The sequence below is a fragment of the Eublepharis macularius genome, chromosome 15, assembly GCF_028583425.1.
Source record: "Eublepharis macularius isolate TG4126 chromosome 15, MPM_Emac_v1.0, whole genome shotgun sequence".
Lineage (NCBI taxonomy): Eukaryota > Metazoa > Chordata > Lepidosauria > Squamata > Eublepharidae > Eublepharis > Eublepharis macularius.
The window spans coordinates 50,920,965-50,941,436 of record NC_072804.1 but is presented as its reverse complement, the minus strand read 5'-3'; the positions used below and the strand labels follow the sequence as shown (position 1 = coordinate 50,941,436).

Here is a 20,472-nt window from a genome sequence, read left to right as displayed (position 1 = left end):
TAAGTGTGGAATGTTGTGGTTTGAGCGGTGACACTCAGGAGCCACATGAGGTTCTTTGACATGCCACATATGGCTCTTGTGAGCACTTTCTCAGTGGGGCATCTGCCCCACATTTCAAGGAAGGGGTTGGTAGGTGGTTCCCACCTTGGAACAGCCACTGCCAGAGGAATAGGTAAGCTGCAAGCCTCCCTGAGCTGCAGGTCGTATGCTAGGGATGGCTCTTTTGGTCGATGCCAACTGTGAATGTAACTGCTCTGTCACGGAAGCTTGCTGGGTCATTTTGAGGCAGTCATTTTCTCTCAACTTACCTCACAGTGTGGCTGTTAGAGGAGAAAGTGGAGCAGACAGAGAGGTTGTAAGCTATGTTGGGTTCCCCACTGGGGAGAGCAGCAGGGTATAAGTTAAAAAATATACCATTGGCTGCTTGAAACCATTTTTGTTTTGTTTTTAAAGGGCTATACAAATACTCCAGAGGTGATGTGGTGCACCAGCAAGTGTAGGTTCTGAGATAGTTTAATAACAGTGAAAAATGACCCGATGCTGTAGGAGCGTCATGTGGGATGCTGAGCTGGACACTTGACCAGCAGCTGCAAGCAACGTTCTCACAACATTCCGCGATGGGTGTTGCAGCTGGGAGAAAACATTTTCTGCGTGTGGCTCTGAAAGCTACTGGAAGGGCTGTCTTGAGCGGAAAGGTTTGCCTGGGTTCACTACAACAAACGAGCCAGATGTCACAGTAAATGCTCCTTTCAACCACCCACAACCTGTTTATTCTTTGGTGATTTTATTTTTCAAAATAATACTGTGAGCACTGAAAGAGACAAAGGTCCGGTCTTTCACAAGGAAACAATAAAAGGTGGTTGTACACCTGAGCAAGATAGTGTGTTTTGAATTTGTGTAATTGGGAAGAAAGTACACCATGATGCGGGAGGGGAAGTTGCTCCCATGTGACCCAAGGGGTCTCGGTAAAAATTTCTCCCTGGTGTAGCTTTAAAACAGAGTAATGCCTTGGCCTTGATGCAGGCCTTCCAGTGTACCTGGTTGGTCACTGAAACAAGATGCTAAACTAGATGGCCTGCTGAACGATCCTGCTGGCCGTATTTATGTTCTTATGCGTCTGGTTTTGTGGCCCCTGAGAAGCAAAGGGATGGACATGAGTTAGGGAGCTATGATTTTTTTTTCACATCTTAAATTCTAGCTGGCATTTGCTACAGCTGTAAGGATGTTAGATCTGGTAATAAGTGTATATCTCTAAGTATGGAGGTTCCATGCCGAAAGCATGATGGACAACCATTGAAAAGTCTGCCCTGTCTTTACAGCCGTGTAAACTTGTGGCAGTGAGTTCCATAAACCCGTTGTTGTGTGAAGTAGTACTTGTTTTTGCCTGTCTTGAGCCTAATAGGCTTCCAAGGGCTAACTTCTGATTTTATATGAGAAAGACGGACAGGAGTCTGGTGGCATCTTAAAAGATTAACAAGATTTTATTCTAGCATATGCTCACTTCATTGGATGGGATGGGTCCTCACTAGACAAACATTTATATATGAGGTTGTGAATTACTGCCACATGCTGTTTTATGTGTCTCTAAACAGGTAATAAATATCACCCCATCTGTCTGAGTAAATTTCCCTATTTTAGCCTCCCCTTTATTAATGGGGGTCTTTCCTTGCAGGGGGCACTATGTTTATAGGACTAGAAACTACCCATTAGAACATAACTCTGCTACAGTTCACAATAACCATTCCCATGTGAAGAACAGACAAGCCACCTAATCAAGGTCTATCAAGTTTATGTAATATTTGCAGATCCAAAGACTGAAGTACATTTGGTGGCGATAGTAAAGTAAATACAGCGTATTTTCCAGGATGAGATTCTTTCCCCTCCCGCTGACACTCTTGTGTGTTTTCCACTGTTTCCCTGTACTCCTTGCTCCATATGAATCCGGCGACTGTAATGCCGCCTAGACCACTACCCTGCTAAGGAGTCACTGCCTACCTGCATCAGAGCTACAGAAGGGCTCTTCTATCAACAGCTGTTGTCGTTCTCCCTCGGAGATAGCTGCCTATTACCGAGCAAGCAATCTGTAATGGGGGAAAAGAAAAGGCATGGCGGCGGCGGCAGCTGCTGCGACTGTTAATTACAATTAACTAACAAGGCAAAGCCAAGGAAGAGTTCTCTCTTGCATGCTCAAATAGCATCAGTGGTAGGTTTGCTCTCTTCTTTAGGGATGCGCTGAAGAACTTGAGTGGGCCACAGGGGTTCCATCCCCAGTGCTGATGGAGTGGCCCGTCCAGGTTCTGACTGCACCATTTGGGTGCGGGCCCTGATGCCGGGCTTACGCCAGAGGGAGAGCAACCCCATATCTGTGTTGTAAGCCTGGCATTCAAATGGTGGCTTTCAGTTTGGTGCTTGGGACGTTCAGGGCTGGCATGTTGTTTTTAATGTAAGTCTACCACGAGGGCTTTCTGTTCCAGTTGGGTCCCCGACATTTGAATGATTTTTTTGCAGGACTCGTGCATGAAGACAGATTGCTGTTAGCAGGCTCACCGGATCGTGGTTTTCCCCCGCTGGTCTTGCAAGCCCTACAGAAACAATACAGACTCCCTCATAAAATCTCGGGCTGCACTCCTGTTAGTAGACAAAAAACAGAGACAGGGACTCATCCTGGCTTCCTTTCTTGTGGGAGAACATTTGCGTGCACACACCCCATGCAAAGTTCTCCAGGGTGGTTCTGTTAACTGATGGTGTGAGAAACACACCCAAACTCTCAAGATGCACCCACAAGGAATCTTTGCTGACTTTAGTTCCATCAGCTCCTCTGAGTGTCAGAATTTCACCTGGAAATAGCTGGCACTTCCTGTAAATTAAGTGTGCACTTCTCTCTATGGGCCATGACCCCAACAACCATGCACACCTAGTTCTGCGCATCCCAGGAAGAACTGAGCATCTGTGTTTTGAACAGCTATCACGTCACAAAGCAAACATAAAAAAAAAACTACTGCAAGTATCAAAAGGAAATAACACAAGTGCGTGTGCGCTCTCTTGCTAGTCAAACAGTATATCTCAAGCGTGATGTTTCCTGGAAATAATGCTTTGCCACCCAGCAACAACTAATAACAGAAAGACACAAGAAAAACGCTTATGTCCACAATCGCCTCTTTCGATTGTTTTCAGTGAACGATCAAGATTATCGAAACAGAACGATCCCACAATCGGCAAGTGACAGCTATGCAAAACATTAATGAGTGGGATATGAGAAAATACAAATGGATTTCCCTGCCCCTATCTTCTCCAAGTACGGTTAGAATGTGCAGAATATCCATCTATCAGGTTGAGCAGTACAATTAGTTAAAGAGTTGAACAAAATGCCTCTCTCCAGTGTCTGCATGATTAAAAAAAAAATCCAGATGGGATTCCTCTTGGGGCATATGGTACATAGGGGTTGTATATGCCACAGACAGTAGCAAGCCAAGCTCCCCTCTTAAGGGACGGGGATGCTTTTTTGTAATCACCTGAGGTCTTGAGGCTATTCTCACAATTAGCAGACGTGGTGGTGATGCTGCGTTAGGACTGTTGTCACTTCAGACTGCGGGGCGGGGGGAGGCACTGTTCCATACCGCAGGACTCCCTAAGCATGGAATGCTAACCTTCCGCGGGGCTTTCTCACTGCCCTCTCGTTTTGTATGTCAAAAGGACTGTTTTACATGGACGAGCATTCATGAGAGCCCCTACCTGCTGTCTGAAGGTGGTACAGCCCAGGCATAGGTTGACCAGTTTGGTAAAGCACTTGACCTCCTGTTCTACATCCAAGTTTTCTTTTACCATCATAGAAGTTGGGATCCAATGATCGCTTCTTGCACTTTTGAGAACACCCCCCCCCCGCCCCCAGCATATAAATAAGTCTGCTTGACCTTCAAAATTAGCTTTAATACCAATGGGTTGGATGCCGTGGATCTATTCCACTAGCAGAAGAGCTTTCCCTCTGGTGGAAGGAACCCTCCCCTCATTACCTTCCAAGCATCTTGCTTTGGGAAGACTCCTTCCACCAGAAGAAACCACTTCCACTAGTGGATTGGATCTCTGTGATCCAATCCACCATATGGCATTGTTCTCAGAAACACTGATCTTGTCCCAGCCAGGCTTTTCCAGGAATCATTCCTCTCCAGTTTCCAACTTGCAGCTGACGTTAAGGCAGAGGGGGAGGTGGGGTGTTGCAATTACTTACCCCTTCCCCAAATTCCTGCCCAGCTCTATTCTTCCATAAGCGCCCTGAAAAGCACCCGCTCAGCATCCTCAGACAATTCCACCACGACTTGCTTCAACATCCTGTAAATGGACTCGAAAGAGATCTCGGGTTCCAGATTAGTCCCTCGGCCCAAGTACGGCACGTAGCTCCACGCCCAGGTGGACATCGAGACCGGTTTGGTGATGAGACTCAGCACGTATTTGGAGTCCAGTGGCTTGGCAAAGGGGCTTCGGATCTGTGCTTGCAGCAGTGTGACGGCTTTGCCAGTGACCCGCGCAGTGTGCTCCACAGACTCTCCATCCAGGCCGAGGTCTATGCAGAAGCTGGCGATGTAGGTGATGAGGCTCTCGGCCACATCTGGGTTTGGCCTTTCCACACAGTACAGGCAAGTCTGCAGAGCCTTCATCCACACGTCCTTCATCAGCACTTTGGACTTCCGTCTTACCAGTCGGGACAGGACGGTCGGGATGGCTCTCCTCAGAGCTTTCCTCTTAAGGTCAGGAGCGCTGTAACTGAGGGCTTCCTGGAGGAGAGGAAGATCGTAGGTTTCCTGCATAAGGCTGGAGACTAGAAAGACCTGTGGAGAGGGGATGCCATCCTTCTTCAGGGCCTCCGTGCAGTTCTTCCGTACCAGTTCTCTCAGTTCTTCTTTAGGGATGGGCTTGCTCCCAGGCTGGGCCTCCATGTCCACCTCTATCTTGCTTCGCACAAAGAAGACATCCTTCCCAGCTGCAGCAATGGCCCTGGCCAAGCAACTATGGACATGCTTATAGCGCTCGGAGGCCACCAGCAGGAACAAGTCGTAGCGGCTGAGATCCAGGTGGCTCACATCCTCTTCTGTCACTCCAACCCCTGGCAGATCCCAGAGGTGCATGTAGGGGACCGTTGGAAGCAGATAGTCTGTGGCTTTCCTCGTCGTCCCGGTCACCCCGGTGGGGGCTGCACCTGATTCTCCAGCAGCCACGCCTCTCAGGGCATTGACCAGCGAGGACTTCCCTGAGCCGACTTCTCCTATCACGGCAACGTCCAGACGGATCTGCGAGGAATCGACTAACGCGGAGCAGATGACGTCCGGGACTTCGGACAAGCTGCCGCTCTTGCTTATGTTATATAGCTCCTCGATCTTCTTCTGGCTCACTGCATTCAAGTCTTCCAGGTCCCCGTCAAGGCTTCTAGGGAGAGAGAAGGGGATTACAAACAGCTTGCTGTCCCAGTGCCTGAAACAAATAAGATCCAGCACGGGGCAGAGAACATTCCAAGGTCAGGGTGCCACAGCCGAGCAGTTCCTACCACCTCTCAAACAAAGGAGAATGAATAAAAGAGCCTCTGATGAAAATTTTAATTCTCAAACAGGTGCTTACATTAAAGCTTGTGTGACTCAGTGGAAGAGCCTGGCATGCAGAAGGTCCCAGGTATGATCCTCGGCACCTCCAATTAAAAGGACCAGAGATAAGGTGATAACGATAATAATAATAGCTGTGCTTATATACCGCTCTTCTAGACATATTAATGCCCAATCAGAGTGGTGCACAAAGTCAGTGTTATTATTATCATCCCCCCTTCAATACAGCTGGGATTGAGAGGAGTGGCTTCCCCAAGGCCACCTGCAGAGCTCAGGGCAGTAGTGGGAGTCGAACCAGCAGAGTGCTGATCTGCAGCCCAACCACTTAACCATTGTGCTACAGCAGCTCTCACAATAATATCTGCACTTATATACTGCCCTTCCAGACAGATTAGAGCCCACTCAGAACAGTGAACAAAGTCAGTGTTATTATTATCCCACAAATACACCTTGGGAGTAGGGACTGACTGGCTTACCCAAGGCCACCTGCCTTGGGAGTCGAACCAGCAGAGTGCTGATTTGCAACCCAACCCCTTAATCACTACGATCCACTGCCCATCTGAGTAGATAATACTGACCTTGATTGAAGTCTGATTCAGTATAAGTTGGCTTCAGGTGAGTTCATGTGAACGTTCAAGTTAGTTTTGGTATTTTTGGTGCGAAACTTACCAAGATCTGAGAAGCCTCATTATCACCAAGGTTCCCCCCCCCCACACCTTCCTTCCTCACCTTTTCAAGCTGAGCATCTCCCCTTCCAGGCTATCTTCAAAGCGAGTGAACTCGTATCTCTCCGTCTCCAGCCCTGACACCAGGAAGACCCTCTTGGTATCCATCCCATTCTTTGCCAACGTCTCCGTCAGTTCCTTCCGGATCTGCCCCAGTTGCTCGCCGCAGTTGAATTTAAAACGGAGCCGCCTCTCGGCTGTATGCAGATCCAAATCCACCTTGGTGCGCACCAAGAAGAGAGTCTTCCCCTTCTGTCTGAGGTCCTTGAGGACTTGCAGGTGGGTGTCTCCCAAGGTTGTGCTTACCACTACCACAAAGCAGTTGTACTTGCTCAGGTCACCCAAGCGCTTGAGATACGTCGCCGGTTTCTCGGACACCTCAAAGCCGGGCAGGTCGCACAGGGTGAGGTTGGGGTAGACGGGGTGGATGTGTGCGACCAGCTGCTTAGTAGGCTCCGGAGTCTCCCGGAAGTAAGCCCGTGGATCGGTCACCCGGCGGGGTTTGTCCAGCACAGCCTGAACAAGTGTGCTCACTCCGGCTCCACGTGGCCCCAGGACCCCAACTTTTATCTTGAGGGTGTTAACGCAATCCACCAGCACTTGGATTTGGGAGGCGGCAGTGCTGGCATTCTGGGCCTCATACTGAGCCTTCAGGTTTCTCAGCTGTGATTCGTCCATGATGGAATCTACAAGACAAGGAAGAAAGAGAGGTATTATGCAGCACCTGGTGTGTGTGCGCGCGTGCGTGCGTTGGTTCTTAACTCTTTCAGAAGCCCCGGGCAGTTGTTTATCCAGCCATCTCTCCATCGAATGCTTCCCTGTTCCTTTCCCCACATCATAAAGATTTTCTTGCAGTGCTAGAAAGGAAATCACAGTGCATAGACTGCACCTGTTGGATTCCTGCCCAATGAACAGCTTTTTAAAGATGCTGCTGGAAAACAAAGAATGTGTCGACTTTCCTCATCTGCAGCCGGGGTTGGTGGGTTACTTAGTTTAAAAATGTGAAAGTGGAGCCAAATCTGCAACTCCCTAACTCCAATGAAGCCCTGCTCCTACTAGGTGGAGCCAAATCTGCAACTCCCTAACTCCAATGAAGCCCTGCTCCTACTAGGTGGAGCCAAATCTGCAACTCCCTAACTCCAATGAAGCCCTGCTCCTACTAGGTGGAGCCAAATCTGCAACTCCCTAACTCCAATGAAGCCCTGCTCCTACTAGGTGGAGCCAAATCTGCAACTCCCTAACTCCAATGAAGCCCTGCTCCTACTAGATCCAGTTCCATTTCAGGAAACTGCAGGCAAGAGAACCTGGGCTCCTATTCCTTCAGGTCCCAAGGGACCAACGCCCTCTCACAACACGCCCCCATAGAGCAAGGCCTCTAGGATCAATTCTGCCCAGGCACCAAGATTGCCGAATAATAGCAGTAATAAATCTACTTGGTGCTGTTAAGTATTTTTTAAACTCTTTGTCAGCAGGCTTCCAACCTAACAGAGAGACCAAACAAGATGGGTAGCCCCGTCAGTCTGTCTGTAGCAGTAGAAAAAAGCAAGAGTCCAGTAGCACCTATAAGACTAATACAATTTGTGATAGGGTAAGAGTTTGTGAGCTGTGACTCACGTAAGTTCATACCCTACCGCAATTTTTGTTAGTCTTATAGGTGTTACTGGACTCTTGCTCTTTTCTACTGCAGAGACCAAAGGAAAGAGAAGAGAGATCAGCCCAGAAAGGGTGGAGGGAGAATCTTAAGATTCACCCTTTCTGGAAAAGTGCCCAGTAGCACCTTTAAGACTAACCAACTTTACTGTAGCATAAGCTTTCGATAACCACAGTTCTCTTCGTCAGATGAACGGAGGGTAAGAAGAAACAGTAAGAAGAAACAGTTTCTTCTTACCCTCCATGCATCTGACGAAGAGAACTGTGGTTCTCGAAAGCTTATGCTACAGTAAAGTTGGTTAGTCTTAAAGGTGCTACTGGACTCTTCTCTATTTTGCTACTACGTACAGACTAACATGGCTAAACCCTTTCTGGAGGAAGTCAAACCAGGCAGCAATTCCTGCTGCCAAGAAATAAACAGCTTCTCCCCAGCCAAGGGCTGCCAGCTCCTGGTTGGGAAATTCCGGGGGATTTGGGGCGGGTGGGTGGAGCCTGGAAAGGGGAGGGCCCTCAGCGGGGTATAATGCCCTAGAGTCCACCCTCCAAAGCGGCCATTTCCTCCAGGGGACCTGATCCTTGTAACCTGGAGATAAGCAGTAATTCCAGGAGATGTCCAGATACCACCTGAAGGCTGGCAACCGTCGGGCCCTTCGAATGCAGCCCCTTTCCTAGAACGGAATCCTGCGCTCCCGAGTCCCTCCCCCCTTTCGCCCTGCTTCGAAAAGAACCAAGAATCCCGGCCAAGAACCCGCTGTCCTCCGGCTCGCCTGTGCCGTGAAATAAAAGCTCCCCCACCCCACCCCCGCCGGTGTGTCTCCTTCCCCCGAGCTCTCCCACCTTCCCGAGAATCAGGGACCCCCGCACTCCCTCCCCCCAGCCCCCTTTCTCCAAAAGGACCCAGGCATCCGGCTGCAGCAGCTCCTTCCCCAAACCAACCGCCGCCCGACCTTCCTCGCCTTCGGCCTCCGTGCGCTCCTTGCCCCGCGCGCGGTGGGTCCCCTGCAGGCTCCCGCGGGGTAGCGCGCAATAGACGCGCCCTGAGCGCAGCCGGGAAACAAACCTACGGGGCGAAGGACGCGGCGGCGGCTCCTCCTCTTCCTCCGGTGGCTCCTCCCGGCGTCTCTCAGCTGGGATCGGTAAGCGGAGACCAGCGGCGCCGGCGCTCAAGCTTGCTGGACAGCCCCCGCGCAACGGGTAAAAGGGGGCCCCGGTCGGTGCGCACGGACTGTCCGCTTTGGGATCAGGGGCTGGGGGAGCTGCTCACCTCCAGGCGGAGCCTGGAGTTCTCCCGGAATGGCACCTGATCTCCAGGCGAGAGATCAGTTCTCCTGGAGAAAATGGCAGGATGATCTAGGGTTGTTAACATCCAAGTGGGGCCGGGAGACCTGCTGGAATGACGCCTGGTTTCCAGACTACAGAGGCAGGTTGGGAGGGTGGCACCCTGTTGTGCTCCCTCCGCTTCCCAGGCTCCACCGCCATCTCCAGAAATTTCCCAACACGGAGATGGGAACCCTAGCTTCCTCTGCAAACTATACTCTCCTAAGATCCCTGCCCTCCAAATCTCCAGGGATTTCTCAAACCAGAGATGGCAGCTCTAATGGGATTGCATCTCCACTCAGCTTCTTCCTCAAACTCCGCCCTTCCCAGGCTCCATCCTCAAATCTCCAAGAATTTCCTGAGCCAGAGTTGGCAACCCCGGTGTCAGGCGCACATGGGTCCATCTGCTGGGCCCTCTTGGGCTGGGAAATCCTTTTTAGCAAAATTTTGAGTCATGCTGATCCACATGTGCACATGTGCACATCCACATCAAACAGCATCTGCTTAATCGGTTGATCAAAACAGCAAATCATATCTGCCAATATTTCCATTTCTTACTGGTGGCTTATCCATGAAAATAGCCATCTGCGCCTGTCTGTCAGTTAAGGTTGCCGAACTCCAGGTGGGGCCAGAATGACAATTGACCTCCAGACTACAGAGATCAGTATTCTCCTGGTGGAAACAGTTGCTTTGGAGGCGCTGTGGAATTATACCCTGCTGCGCTCCTTCCCCAAACCCCATTCTCCCCAGCCCCCCCCCCCCCCAATCTCCAGGTATTTCCCAACCTGGAATTGGGAACCCCAGCTAACTGTGAGCAAGTCAAGAAATAGAATTGGGGTGAGAGGGCATGCTGGGTTCTGGGAGACAAAATTGGGGCCTTGAATTGCAAGTGCCCTTTTTTGGATGAAGAATATAACACAGGTGTGTTTTTGCTTGCACCCCTGGGCACATTCTCTGATTGACTCTGACCCTCTGGCTGTTGTTTGCCCTGGGAGGGGGCATGTGCTTGCTGCTTACTGATTTTGATTAGCAAAGGGGGGAGAAGGGTTAAACCCAGGGCTTTTTTTCAGCTGGAATGCAGTGGAACTGAGTTCTGGAACCTCTTGAAAATGGTCACATGGCTGGTGGCCCCGCTCCCTGATCTCCAGACAGAAGGGAGTTTAGATTGCTCTCTGCACCGTGGCACAAAGGGTGAGTTAAACTTTTAAAAACTCCCCCCTTGTTCCAGCTGATCCAAAGTGACGTCATTGGCCCTGGGAGCATGCGTGCACTTTGCGCGTGCAGATGTGGTACCAGGGGCACCACCTCCCGCCAAGAGTTGCCCAATGTGCTGGCAACCTACTGAGTTCCACCACCTCTTTTCCCATAAAAAAAAGCCCTGGTTAAACCACATGTGCCCCCACACTGTGCCACTAGTCTGAACTGTGCAAGATTTGAGTCCAGTGGCATCTTAAAGACCAAGCATATTCCCAGAGCACAGGCTTTCGACAGTCAGACTGCCCTTTGTCAGATAAAGGAGTTCACGGTCTGAACTGTGGTTCTTCACAGTCGCTATTTCTCATTGGGCTACCGACCCAAACAATTCAATGAGCATGTAGAGTTGCAAATATACAGAGATCCAAGGCCAGGCGCCTACATTGCGAGCCGAGTCAGTTCTGCGTTGTTCTGAAGAGTGCACAGCAGCAACCATTTCGACATTGGAGGCAGTGCTTTCTGCAGAGGCAGATAAACTTGACTTCTGGGAAGGGCATTCCATTTGTCAAGGAGGCCCACCAAACAAAGAATGCCTGATTACCTGATTTTTTTGCCTGCTCACACAGCCGTTAGCGGAACGATTTAATCTCTGAAAAGCTCTTGTAGCTGTCCTTTTGCAGCCGCCAATTTTGCTGAATTATGGGCACCTATTTTGCTGATTTGTTATGTCGATCCTTTTCAATTATGCCTTCCGAGTATTCATTTAATATGGCACAGTGATATTAATCCTGGTCAACGGCTCTGTTTAGGAGCAAGACATTGCTAGTGATTTCCCTGCGTCCCCCCTGCCCCCCCTTCTTGCCTTCCTTACTCTTTCAAAACCTAAATCTTGAATGCTGAATGGACTGAAAAACAGTCACACACACACACACACATCTCACACGTGCAAATGCAATAGATTTTGCATAATTTGTTCACTTGGGTGGATTAAGTTTTATTGTTAAACAGGAAGCATCTCTCAGGCACAGTTATGTAAAGGTCAGATGGTGGGAAAGTGCGATTCAGGGAGAGTAGGTGGAAACTGTTCAAGCTGCCTTTTTAAAAAGCATGTTGCTAGTAGCAGGTAGCAAAACCTTTACAAAATTCCAGCATAAATTTTTGGGTCAGAGTTTATGCTGGAATAATTTTAGTTATTTTTTAAAAAGCGCTATAACATGTGTTGCAGTGTATGAAATAAATACATCTAGTTAGTCTTTAATGTACCCCCGGACTCCTGTTTAATTTTGCTGCTACATACTTAAGACCTATCAGGAATTTAAGTTTTAAGATAGGGCTTGACAAATTCCAGGCGCCGGGGCATCATGGCACCTAGAAATCTCTTTTTTTTTTTTTATAAATTTTTTTATTTTTCATAACTACAAAACACTACACAAGACTATCACAAGGAAAGGGGAGAGGGAAGGGACAAAGGGGGGTGGAAAAAGAAAAGGGGGGGGAATGAACTACAAACACTAAACACTACACTTCAATGTTTCCCTTCATACTATCATAATACAAAAATAGCTCCATAGGATAATGATGGAGTGGTTAATCATACAGAGAATAAACATTTCAAATTCTGATTAAACTTTCCTCCCCCTTCTAGGTCCCGGACGCAATTCTCTCTGTGCAACTGCTGTTGCGATGCTCTCCTCCCCCCCCCCCCCTCCGGCTCCTCCTTTTCTTCGTTCTTGGTGCAGCAGAGTTCTGGGTTTTTATTCTCAAAATCCTTTAGTTGATCTTCTGATAATATCTTATAGGCCTGATCTTTATATCTGAACCATATTCCTTCTGGGAATAACCATTTGTACTTTATTCCACGGTCCCTCAGAAGAGCTGCAAACTTTTTATATTTAAAACGCCGTTTCCGGACTAGAAATGGAACGTCCTTCAAAATCTTAACTTTCAAACCCATAAAGTCCAAATCCGCATTGTATGAGTTATATAGGATGGTGTCCCGAATCTTTTTAGATGAAAAGTCAATAATGATCTCACGAGGCAACTGTCGCTTTGTTGCATATTTTGAAGAAGCCCGACGGACCTCCAAAATGGCGCTTTTAACCTCTTCTTTAGTCGTCCTCGCGGGTGTCGCCAGTAATTCCGAGACCACCTCCCACAGATCCTCTTTTTCCTCCTCTTTCACGTTTTGGAGACGCAAAATTGTCTGCATTCGTTCCACCTGTAGCCCGATCAGCTGGTTCTCCACCAACTTCAGCTCCTTTTTTGTAGCCTTCACAAGTGACGCACTTTCCAGAGCAGACTTTTCTGCCCCCCCCCCGCTGCTGCCTTAATGGTTTTCACCTCGCTTTCAATTAAGCCCACCCTTTGATCAGTTTCGTTCAGCTTGTCAACAAAGGGTTTTATAGCTTCCACCACCGCCCTGCGCACCAACTCTTCGAGCGACTCCCCCTTCTGCAAGGTAGCCGAGATTGACTTACCGAGAGCGGGACTTTGCTTCTTTGCTGCCATTTTGGGGGGGGGGGGCACCAACAAAATTCTGGAACTCAACGAAGGGGAAGAGCGAGTCTTCTTCAGATCAACCTCTCCTTCACAAACGCTTGTAGAACAGAAGGGATTCGCTTGTTTACAGGCTTCCGCCTGTTTCTTTTACTTGCCGTTTCTCGTTGCCCGGCGGCACTCGAGGCGCCGCGCACGTCTGCCGGCCTCCATAGGGACAAACGGGCAATTCCCCCCCCGCATTGATTTCGGGGAGTTCTTCCCGCCGCGTCCCGGACCCTGGCTCCCTCCCTGGGAGTCCTGGGGGCTAATCCTTGCAGATCAGCCGCCCAGTCAGGGCTGGCACCTAGAAATCTCATTGTGGCATCTCGTTTTTTCAGTAGTCATTTACTTTAAATGCCTCTTGGCGATTCTCGGTAGAGGTACAAAACTTATTTAGGCAAGGGATAGAGGCTAGCTTTTTATGGTGATGACGGACAAGGTTACCCTATATTTATTTACCCACTACAACACTTGTCTTATACACTACAACACTTTAAAAAAATGTTTTTTTAAAGCCATTTAAAAAATGTCTTTTTTTAAGAGTTGAGGATCAGCTTTTGTGGTAGAATAATAGAAACATATGGTCATTAAAATATAAAACCATGAAGGATGAAAAATAAATCTGGCTCCTAAATTTTTGGAGTGCCTTTTAAAGACAAAGAAAATTCATCAAGGCCAGATTTAAAAGGCTGTCAGTGCTTACATAGTCACTGAGTGATTGAAGTTTCTGCTTCCTTTAATTATGGGCACATGGTTTCCCTCTCCTTTTTATTGGTTCGTTCTTTGTTTCATCTGGTGATGGGAGAATATGGTGCAAACAAACCATGGAATGATTTGAGCTGATAGCGCTTTGTTTGCACCGGATGGAGAAGGATGTGTGCCTTGTCTTCAGTAGCAAGCAGTGAAATTAGTAGAAAGCATTATTGCAGCGTGTTCTCGGCTGGAGGCCAGCTAGTTCCCTTTTGACAGCCTGCGTGTGTGATAGAAAGTTGGCTTAAAATATTATCTGGCAAAATTCACTGTGTTTGGCACTAGCCTGTGGGCAAAATCTTTTGCTTCTGCTTCGTATTTTCTCTTTCCCTTATGTTTCCACAGGATCTTTTTGAAGGAAACCATTCTCTGCATCCACAATGCCTCTCAAGACCCCTCAGAGCTCCACTTCGGGTTCCCCCGAGCAAGGGGATGTCTCCGTAGTCCTCGTGGGCAAGCCTGGCGTGGGCAAATCAGCCCTTCTGAATGCTGTGCGAGGGATGATGGAAGGGGATGTTGGAGCCGCACCCGTTGGGGCCCCGGCTAAATCAGGGTGTCCTGTCATGTACCCTGATCTGACCCACCCTAACTTACTGATTTGGGAGTTGGAAATGGAGAGTGAAGGACAAGCGGAGCGATGGCTGGGGGAGGCGGACGTGTTTGTCGTGGTGACCGATGGCAAGTTTGATGAGGCGCACGCCCGTCTTGCTGGGGAGGTCCGAGCTGCTGGCAAGAAAGTCTATTTTGCCCGTACCAAGGCTGACTTGGAGGTGCATACGCTCAAGCGGCTGATGCGCGAAAGCTACAAACGGTCCGAGGTGCTGGAGGCCTTGCGGGGGGTCTGTGCCGAGTCGTTGGGGGCTCCCAGCCTGGGGGAGCCCTTTGTCTTCTTGGTCTCTGCTTTTGAGCCCTACGCACTGGACTGCCCCCAACTGCGAGAAACGTTGCTGAAGGACGTACAAGTGTATGAGAGGTCAGTCAAACAGCTTGGTTGCTGCCGAAACCTGCTTTTGGAAAAACAGGATTGGGCTGTGATTTGCAAATAAGAGTGCAGGGTTGGGATAAAGAGACCGAGGTTTGTATCTGTAATGTCACTGTGGTGCTAATAACTAACACTGGGGGAAGTGGGTTCAGATCAACCGAACCGCACACACAAGTTTACCTTCTTTTTTCCTGCGCTGCTTTGGTCTGAGTAGGGCCCCCCCTTTAAAAATGCTGGAAGTACCTACTCCCGAATCTTCCTGCATCTTGTATGTTTTAGCCTGAGATGGGTGAAGGCGCTTCTTCTAGGTAAACAACCTCTGTTGCAGAGGAACTACCCACGGATGGATGCTCATATTACCAAGTCATGTGGATCAAGCAGGCTGAACGGCATTTTTTACATAGTTATTATGACACAGCGTCAGCTGCGAAGATCTCTTAGAGCTGTCTTTCTGTAGAAGTCAAGATTGCTAAATCATTGAAGCCCCGTTTTCTGAAGCCACTGGGCTCAACCCTATGAATCCCTTCCGCCAAGTTCTCTGGCAACAGAGAAAGACTTTTCTCCATTAAAGAAAGCCTTTCTCCATCAGAAAAAGTCAGTCTCCATTGGAGGAAATCTTTCTCCTTTGAAGGGAAACTTGGCACAAGAGATTCATAGGGTTCAACCCTCTGTATTAATGTCACACAGTTCAGATATATCACTTTAATATTTAATGTAGCCACAGATGTGAGGTAGAAAATTGCTATATTTTTCCATGGAAAATTTTCCACCTCAAGTACTTAAATATGGGCCGATTCCAGACGGCCCTCTGCAATCCAAAACGTTGCTCGCGGAAAACGTGAAATATCGCGTTTTCTCACGCGAGTTTTGCGCGAGGTCACGCAAAATATCGCGCGAGAAAATGCGATATTTCGCGTTTTCCGCGCGATGATGCGACAACGCGCAACGTTTTGGATTGCAGAGGGCCGTCTGGAATCGGCCATGGTCTGTTTATCTAGAGCTGTTGGGACTGTTGTGTTGAGGATCTGTCATGTTAGCTGGGCTAAATGTGGGACATGAAACACGGGCAAATCTCAGAGCTTCTTTAAGGTCCCATACTTGTTCATGGTAAATTTGTCTTCTTTTGTTAACATTGTTCAAAATATTTATTTAATTTGAAATCCCAGTTCAAAATTTCCTGAATGTAGCCACTTTTAAAATATTTTTTTTATTTGAAAAGAAGAGAAAAAAAATTAAAATGAGCCTCAATTGCAATAGAAATAAAAATATGACGATAATAGTGAGAAATCTACACAGAAGCATCTATAAACGGTTCCCAAATATCTGAAAATATGTCTGTCCTCAGTTGTTATCTGTATGCTATATGCTCAAATATTGATAAAGTTATTAGGTCCTCCATCCATTGAATTATGAGCGGTGGGCATTTGTCACTCTATTGTGGTAATGCAAGTCTTTTAGCTAATGTATGGGTGTGGAGGCTCTATTTTGATTGACTGTTGGTTAAGTTCCAGGTTACAGACAGGTAGTTTAAAAGTACATAAACATTTTCAAAAATCAGTGAGTGTTCTTACACAAAATTAAATTTGAGTCATAACTTCCTCCTAGCAAGATTGTATAATTGGACATGTCCAAAACATATGCTTAAAAGTTGCATCCTGTTACAGCGCCAGCAATTAGACACCATACTTAGTTCTTTACTAAAATGTTGTTGTTGGTGTTCAGTATACCCAGGGCTTTTTTTCAGCTGGAACGTGGTGGAATGGAGTTCCAGAACCCCTTGAAAATGGTCACATGGCTGGTAGCCCTGCCCCCTGATCTCCAGACAGAGGGGAGTTGAGATTACCCTCCACGCAACTCCAGCGGTGCGGGGGGGGCAATCTAAACTCCCCTCTGTCTGGAGATCAGGGGGTGGGGCCACCAGCCATGTGACCATTTTCTCCGAGGGCAACCCACTGAGTTCCACCACCTCCTTTCCCAGAAAAAAAGCCCTGAGTATACCCTAAATATAACATTTTGCGGCTTCAGATCCATAAAAGTTACTGAATGTAGCTGTGTGAGATCCCACCTGGCCTACCATCCACAACCCTGAGCTCCCTTCTCTCTTCCTGCAGGGTCCTGAAACCTGCTCGCTTAGGATTTGAACTGATCACCGAGAAGGAAATTGCTGAGATCCAGGAGGCCTACGAACTGGGTGGCCTTTCCGAGGTGGTGACGCGAATCCAGTGCAGCCTGGAGACCATCTGGAATGCTCAGCTTGATATCGCCGTCACGGGAGAATCCGGTGCCGGCAAATCCACGTTTGTCAATGCCTTGAGGGGCTTGAATGATGAGGATGAGGGAGCAGCTGAGACGGGTGTGACCGAGACCACAGCCCGACCCACACCGTACGCCTACCCCAGTTACCCCAATGTTATCCTGTGGGACCTCCCCGGCATCGGCACGCCCAACTTCCAAGCGGACCGTTACTTGGAAGCTGTGGAGTTCTCTCGTTACGATTTTTTCATCATCCTCGGCTCCGAGAGATTTAGGGAGAACCACATCCATTTGGCCCAAGCCATTGTGGGAGCAGGCAAGAGGTTCTACTTTGTGCGCACCAAGGTGGACAACGATCTCGACTCCATAGTGAGGAGGAAGAACCCACCCACTGAAGAGGAAGTTTTGGAGGAGATCAGGAGCGACTGCCGTGAAAAGCTGGCCAAGGCCGGGCTGGCAGACGCCAAGGTTTTCCTGCTCAGTAGCTTTGAGATCAACAAGCTTGACTTTCACGCCTTCGAAGACACTTTGGAGCAAGAATTGCCGAGCCACAAACGCCACGCCTTCCTGTTGTCCCTGCCCAACGTCTCCTCGGCAATCATAGAGAAGAAGAGACAACTCCTTCACCAGGAGGTGTGGAAGGTTGCCTTGATCTCCTGCTTGGTGGCCGCCGTCCCTTTGCCTGGCTTAGCCTTCACCTGCGACGTCTCGATCTTGCTGCGGAAGCTCTCCACCTACCGGCAGGACTTTGGCTTAGATGCAGCATCCTTGACACGGCTAGCGGAGCGCTCTGGGAAGCCCCTGGAGGTTCTGAGAGCTGAAGTGCGCAGCACTCTGGGCCGCACCATCAACAAAGATGTGGTGGTCGGGTTGTTAGGGAAAGCCACTGGTACAGGCTTGATGGTGGCCGAATTCCTTCTCCACCGTATCCCACTTTATGGATCCCTGGCTGCCGGTAGTCTTTCCTTCCACTCTACCTACTCCATGCTGAGCCACTGCTTGGAAGAGCTGGCCAGTGACTCCCAAAGGGTTCTCCTGAAAGCTTTTGACAGTGAAGTCTGAGGCGGCTAGAATATACTGACCCTCCTTAAGACCCTTTGCAACTGCCCTCCAGCTTAGCGTCATCTCAACTGACCTCCACGTTGCCGCTTGAGAAATCCACAAGGCCAGACCCTAGCATGGCTATAGCACGTTACTGGAATGAATGAAGCTGTGGTCGAGAATGGTAGAGGAGGCAGCTTTCTACGTGCAGTTTTCTTTCCAGTAAATAGAAGGTCTCACTCATCCCTCTAACGTGTTAGCGAGGGGGAAAAAGAACCTAGATCCTCTGTCCAAAGTTTGCCTGCCTGGAGAAGATTCCCGCTTGCTACGGGCAGCCAGATATTCGGTTGTTTACCAGTCTGGTGCAAACGATTTGCTTGATTCCAAGGTGTTTTTTTTTTCAGATTCTCTGGCTTCTTAGAACATTCAGGATAGTAGCAGACCTTGTGGATGTTGTTGCTGTTGTTGTTTTATGTGGTTTATTTATTCAAATGTGTCATACCTTCAGGCAGAGGCCCATGAGCCTCGTGTTGCTGTAGGGGCAGTGATCCAATTCTCGGCGCTGCTCCCCTTATTCTCTCTCACCCTGGCATAGTTCCCTCATTCCTCCCCTTCTGTTGTGCTCTGCCTGCCATTTATTTTAGGTGGGGGAAAGGGGCTTGCTGTAGAATCCACCTTAGTATTCTTTCCCTTTTGCGGAAACTGCAGCCACCGAGAAGAGGAGAATGCCTAACAGCCACTCCACTGTCCCCCTAGTGTGTTTGGATAACTAGCTGGCGTGGTGCCTGTTGAGTCTGTGGGCCAGCACAGTTCTGTGTCCATGCCCTGATATCTTTGCTTCAAGGGTTTCAGGCACCGGGGCTGGAACACTCCTCTCTGTGCCTGAGACTGTGCAGAAGAGATATTGATAGGCTTAGAGACCAACAATCCACTTTTCTGTTGTTCAGCGGCGCTCATTGCTGGCGATTCTGAGCTGGTTTTGGCCCATCGCCTGTCAGTTCCAAACCACTGCTCTTGGCTGGCTAAGCACAAATGTACAATAACGAGGAGAAAATTATTAATAACAAGGGCAATTAGTATATGCCTGACCATAAAAACTGTGCATGACTTTTCTCCCATAGAGGCTGGGTTGTCTTCACTGCGTGCTTCTGCCTGCAGTGTTTTAGGATGCCACGAGAGGGCAGTGCCTTGCATTTGATGGGGGGGGAAAGGCAGAAAGTTTGCCGAGCGGCAGATGTTGCAGCTGGGCTGTTGGTGGCAGGTAGAACAGAGGGGAAGAAAAGCATGAGCAAAAACACATGCCATCAGGTGACCAATTTATTTGGATGCAACCCTCCCCTCCCTCGTTCCTCTCCATGGTGCAATCCTGCATTCCCTGCCTTTGTTAATAAAGAGACTTATTATGGAAAATCCCTCTGTTGAATACACCACTGTCTGTGCAATCTCTCCTTGTAGTTACAGGGCAGGATAGGAGGTGTGGAGCAAAAGGGGGTGGGGTGAGGGAAAGAGGATGTGGAGGCAAAGTAGGGCCAAGAGAACTCTGGTGGTTCTTTTCCTGTCCTGAAGCGTATTCTTATATCAGTGGTGGAAGAAGTTTCCACGACAAAACGAACTCAAAATAAAGGGACCAAGAGCATCTCTTTTATACACTAAATTGGCGCCTTTTTTTTGCTGGAAACTGAGACTCTCTCTACAGGAGACATCTTGGCATGTGTTCGTCAAGTGTAGGGAGAAGAAATGTTAGCTGGGAAGGGTAGTTTAAAAAGACAGTGCTGGTGGAGATCACTCCTCAGAAGGTTTGTTAATTTCATCTTCCCTCCCTGAAGGCTCTGTCAGTTGCATCTCTCCAGTCTAAAACTGTGTGGGATGGCAACCAGAGGGCAGCGAGGAATGGAAATGGCCTGGAGCTGCCTACCAGAGCCAGGCTTGGACCTGAAGTGGTTATAATGGCCTGAAGTTTCCCTTCTGGCATTTCACAGCCCCTTCACACAGCTCCAGCGTGTAGCAAAGCCTTTGCCCTGCCGCTAGCTCTGCCTTTTTAAACTACCCTTCCCGGCTACCATTGCATTTCCCGACACGTGTTTGTCACATGTCAGATGTCTCGTGCAGTGACACTCTGAAATTTAGGATACTTGAGTTACTTCAAGGGGGGATGATGTTCTCCTGCTGATTAAAGACTTCATTAGGTTACCGGCTGTGTTGACCTGGTGAAGGACATCCCCGAGGAGTGGAGTGGAGGGCTGAGTTCTTGCAAACACACAAACACACACAAAAGTGAATCAAACCATCGCTCCATCAAGGTGAGGATTGTCCAATCAGACTGGCAGCGGCTCTCCAGAGTTTCAGGCAGAGGATTTTAATATCACCTGCTGCCCGGTCCTTTTAACTGGAGACGCTGGGGATCGAACCTGGGGCCTTCTGCGTGCCAAGAAGA

The 20,472-nt window shown here is 48.8% G+C and overlaps 2 protein-coding genes across 4 annotated transcripts; one reads left to right on the top strand and one right to left on the bottom strand.

Annotated features, from left to right (window-relative positions):
• Positions 1-1,458: 1,458 nt before the first annotated feature.
• On the bottom strand, positions 1,459-9,442 carry LOC129342981 (interferon-inducible GTPase 5-like). Its single transcript, XM_054998939.1, has 4 exons — positions 9,349-9,442; positions 8,911-9,195; positions 6,318-6,999; positions 1,459-5,418 (listed from the first exon to the last, which is right to left on the bottom strand). The coding sequence occupies exons 1-4, from the start codon at positions 9,440-9,442 to the stop codon at positions 4,251-4,253; spliced, it is 2,229 nt and encodes a 742-aa protein (XP_054854914.1). The 3' UTR covers positions 1,459-4,250.
• Positions 9,012-19,450, top strand: LOC129343602 (interferon-inducible GTPase 5-like). 3 transcript variants are annotated; one of them, XM_054999904.1, is made up of 3 exons: positions 9,012-9,099; positions 14,108-14,735; positions 16,856-19,450. In XM_054999904.1, exons 2-3 carry the CDS (start codon positions 14,143-14,145, stop codon positions 18,057-18,059), a joined length of 1,797 nt encoding a protein of 598 aa, XP_054855879.1. In that variant the 5' UTR covers positions 9,012-9,099; positions 14,108-14,142; the 3' UTR covers positions 18,060-19,450. The 3 variants fall into 3 exon arrangements, with proteins under 3 accessions (XP_054855879.1, XP_054855878.1, XP_054855881.1); XM_054999903.1 differs by having other exon boundaries at positions 9,077-9,157; XM_054999906.1 differs by lacking the exon at positions 9,012-9,099 and adding an exon at positions 11,936-12,932.
• The last annotated feature ends 1,022 nt before the right edge of the window (positions 19,451-20,472 follow it).

Coding starts and splice junctions, on each gene's coding strand:
- LOC129342981 (XM_054998939.1), bottom strand. CDS start 9,442: ATGGCGGTGGAGCCTGGGAAGCGGAGGGAGCACAACAGGGTGCCACCC. Junction 9,196..9,348: donor ACCAGGCGTCATTCCAGCAG/GTCTCCCGGCCC, acceptor CTGATCCCAAAG/CGGACAGTCCGTGCGCACCG. Junction 7,000..8,910: donor GGAGGCCGAAGGCGAGGAAG/GTCGGGCGGCGG, acceptor CTTGTCTTGTAG/ATTCCATCATGGACGAATCA.
- LOC129343602 (XM_054999904.1), top strand. CDS start 14,143: ATGCCTCTCAAGACCCCTCAGAGCTCCACTTCGGGTTCCCCCGAGCAA. Junction 14,736..16,855: donor GACGTACAAGTGTATGAGAG/GTCAGTCAAACA, acceptor CTCTTCCTGCAG/GGTCCTGAAACCTGCTCGCT.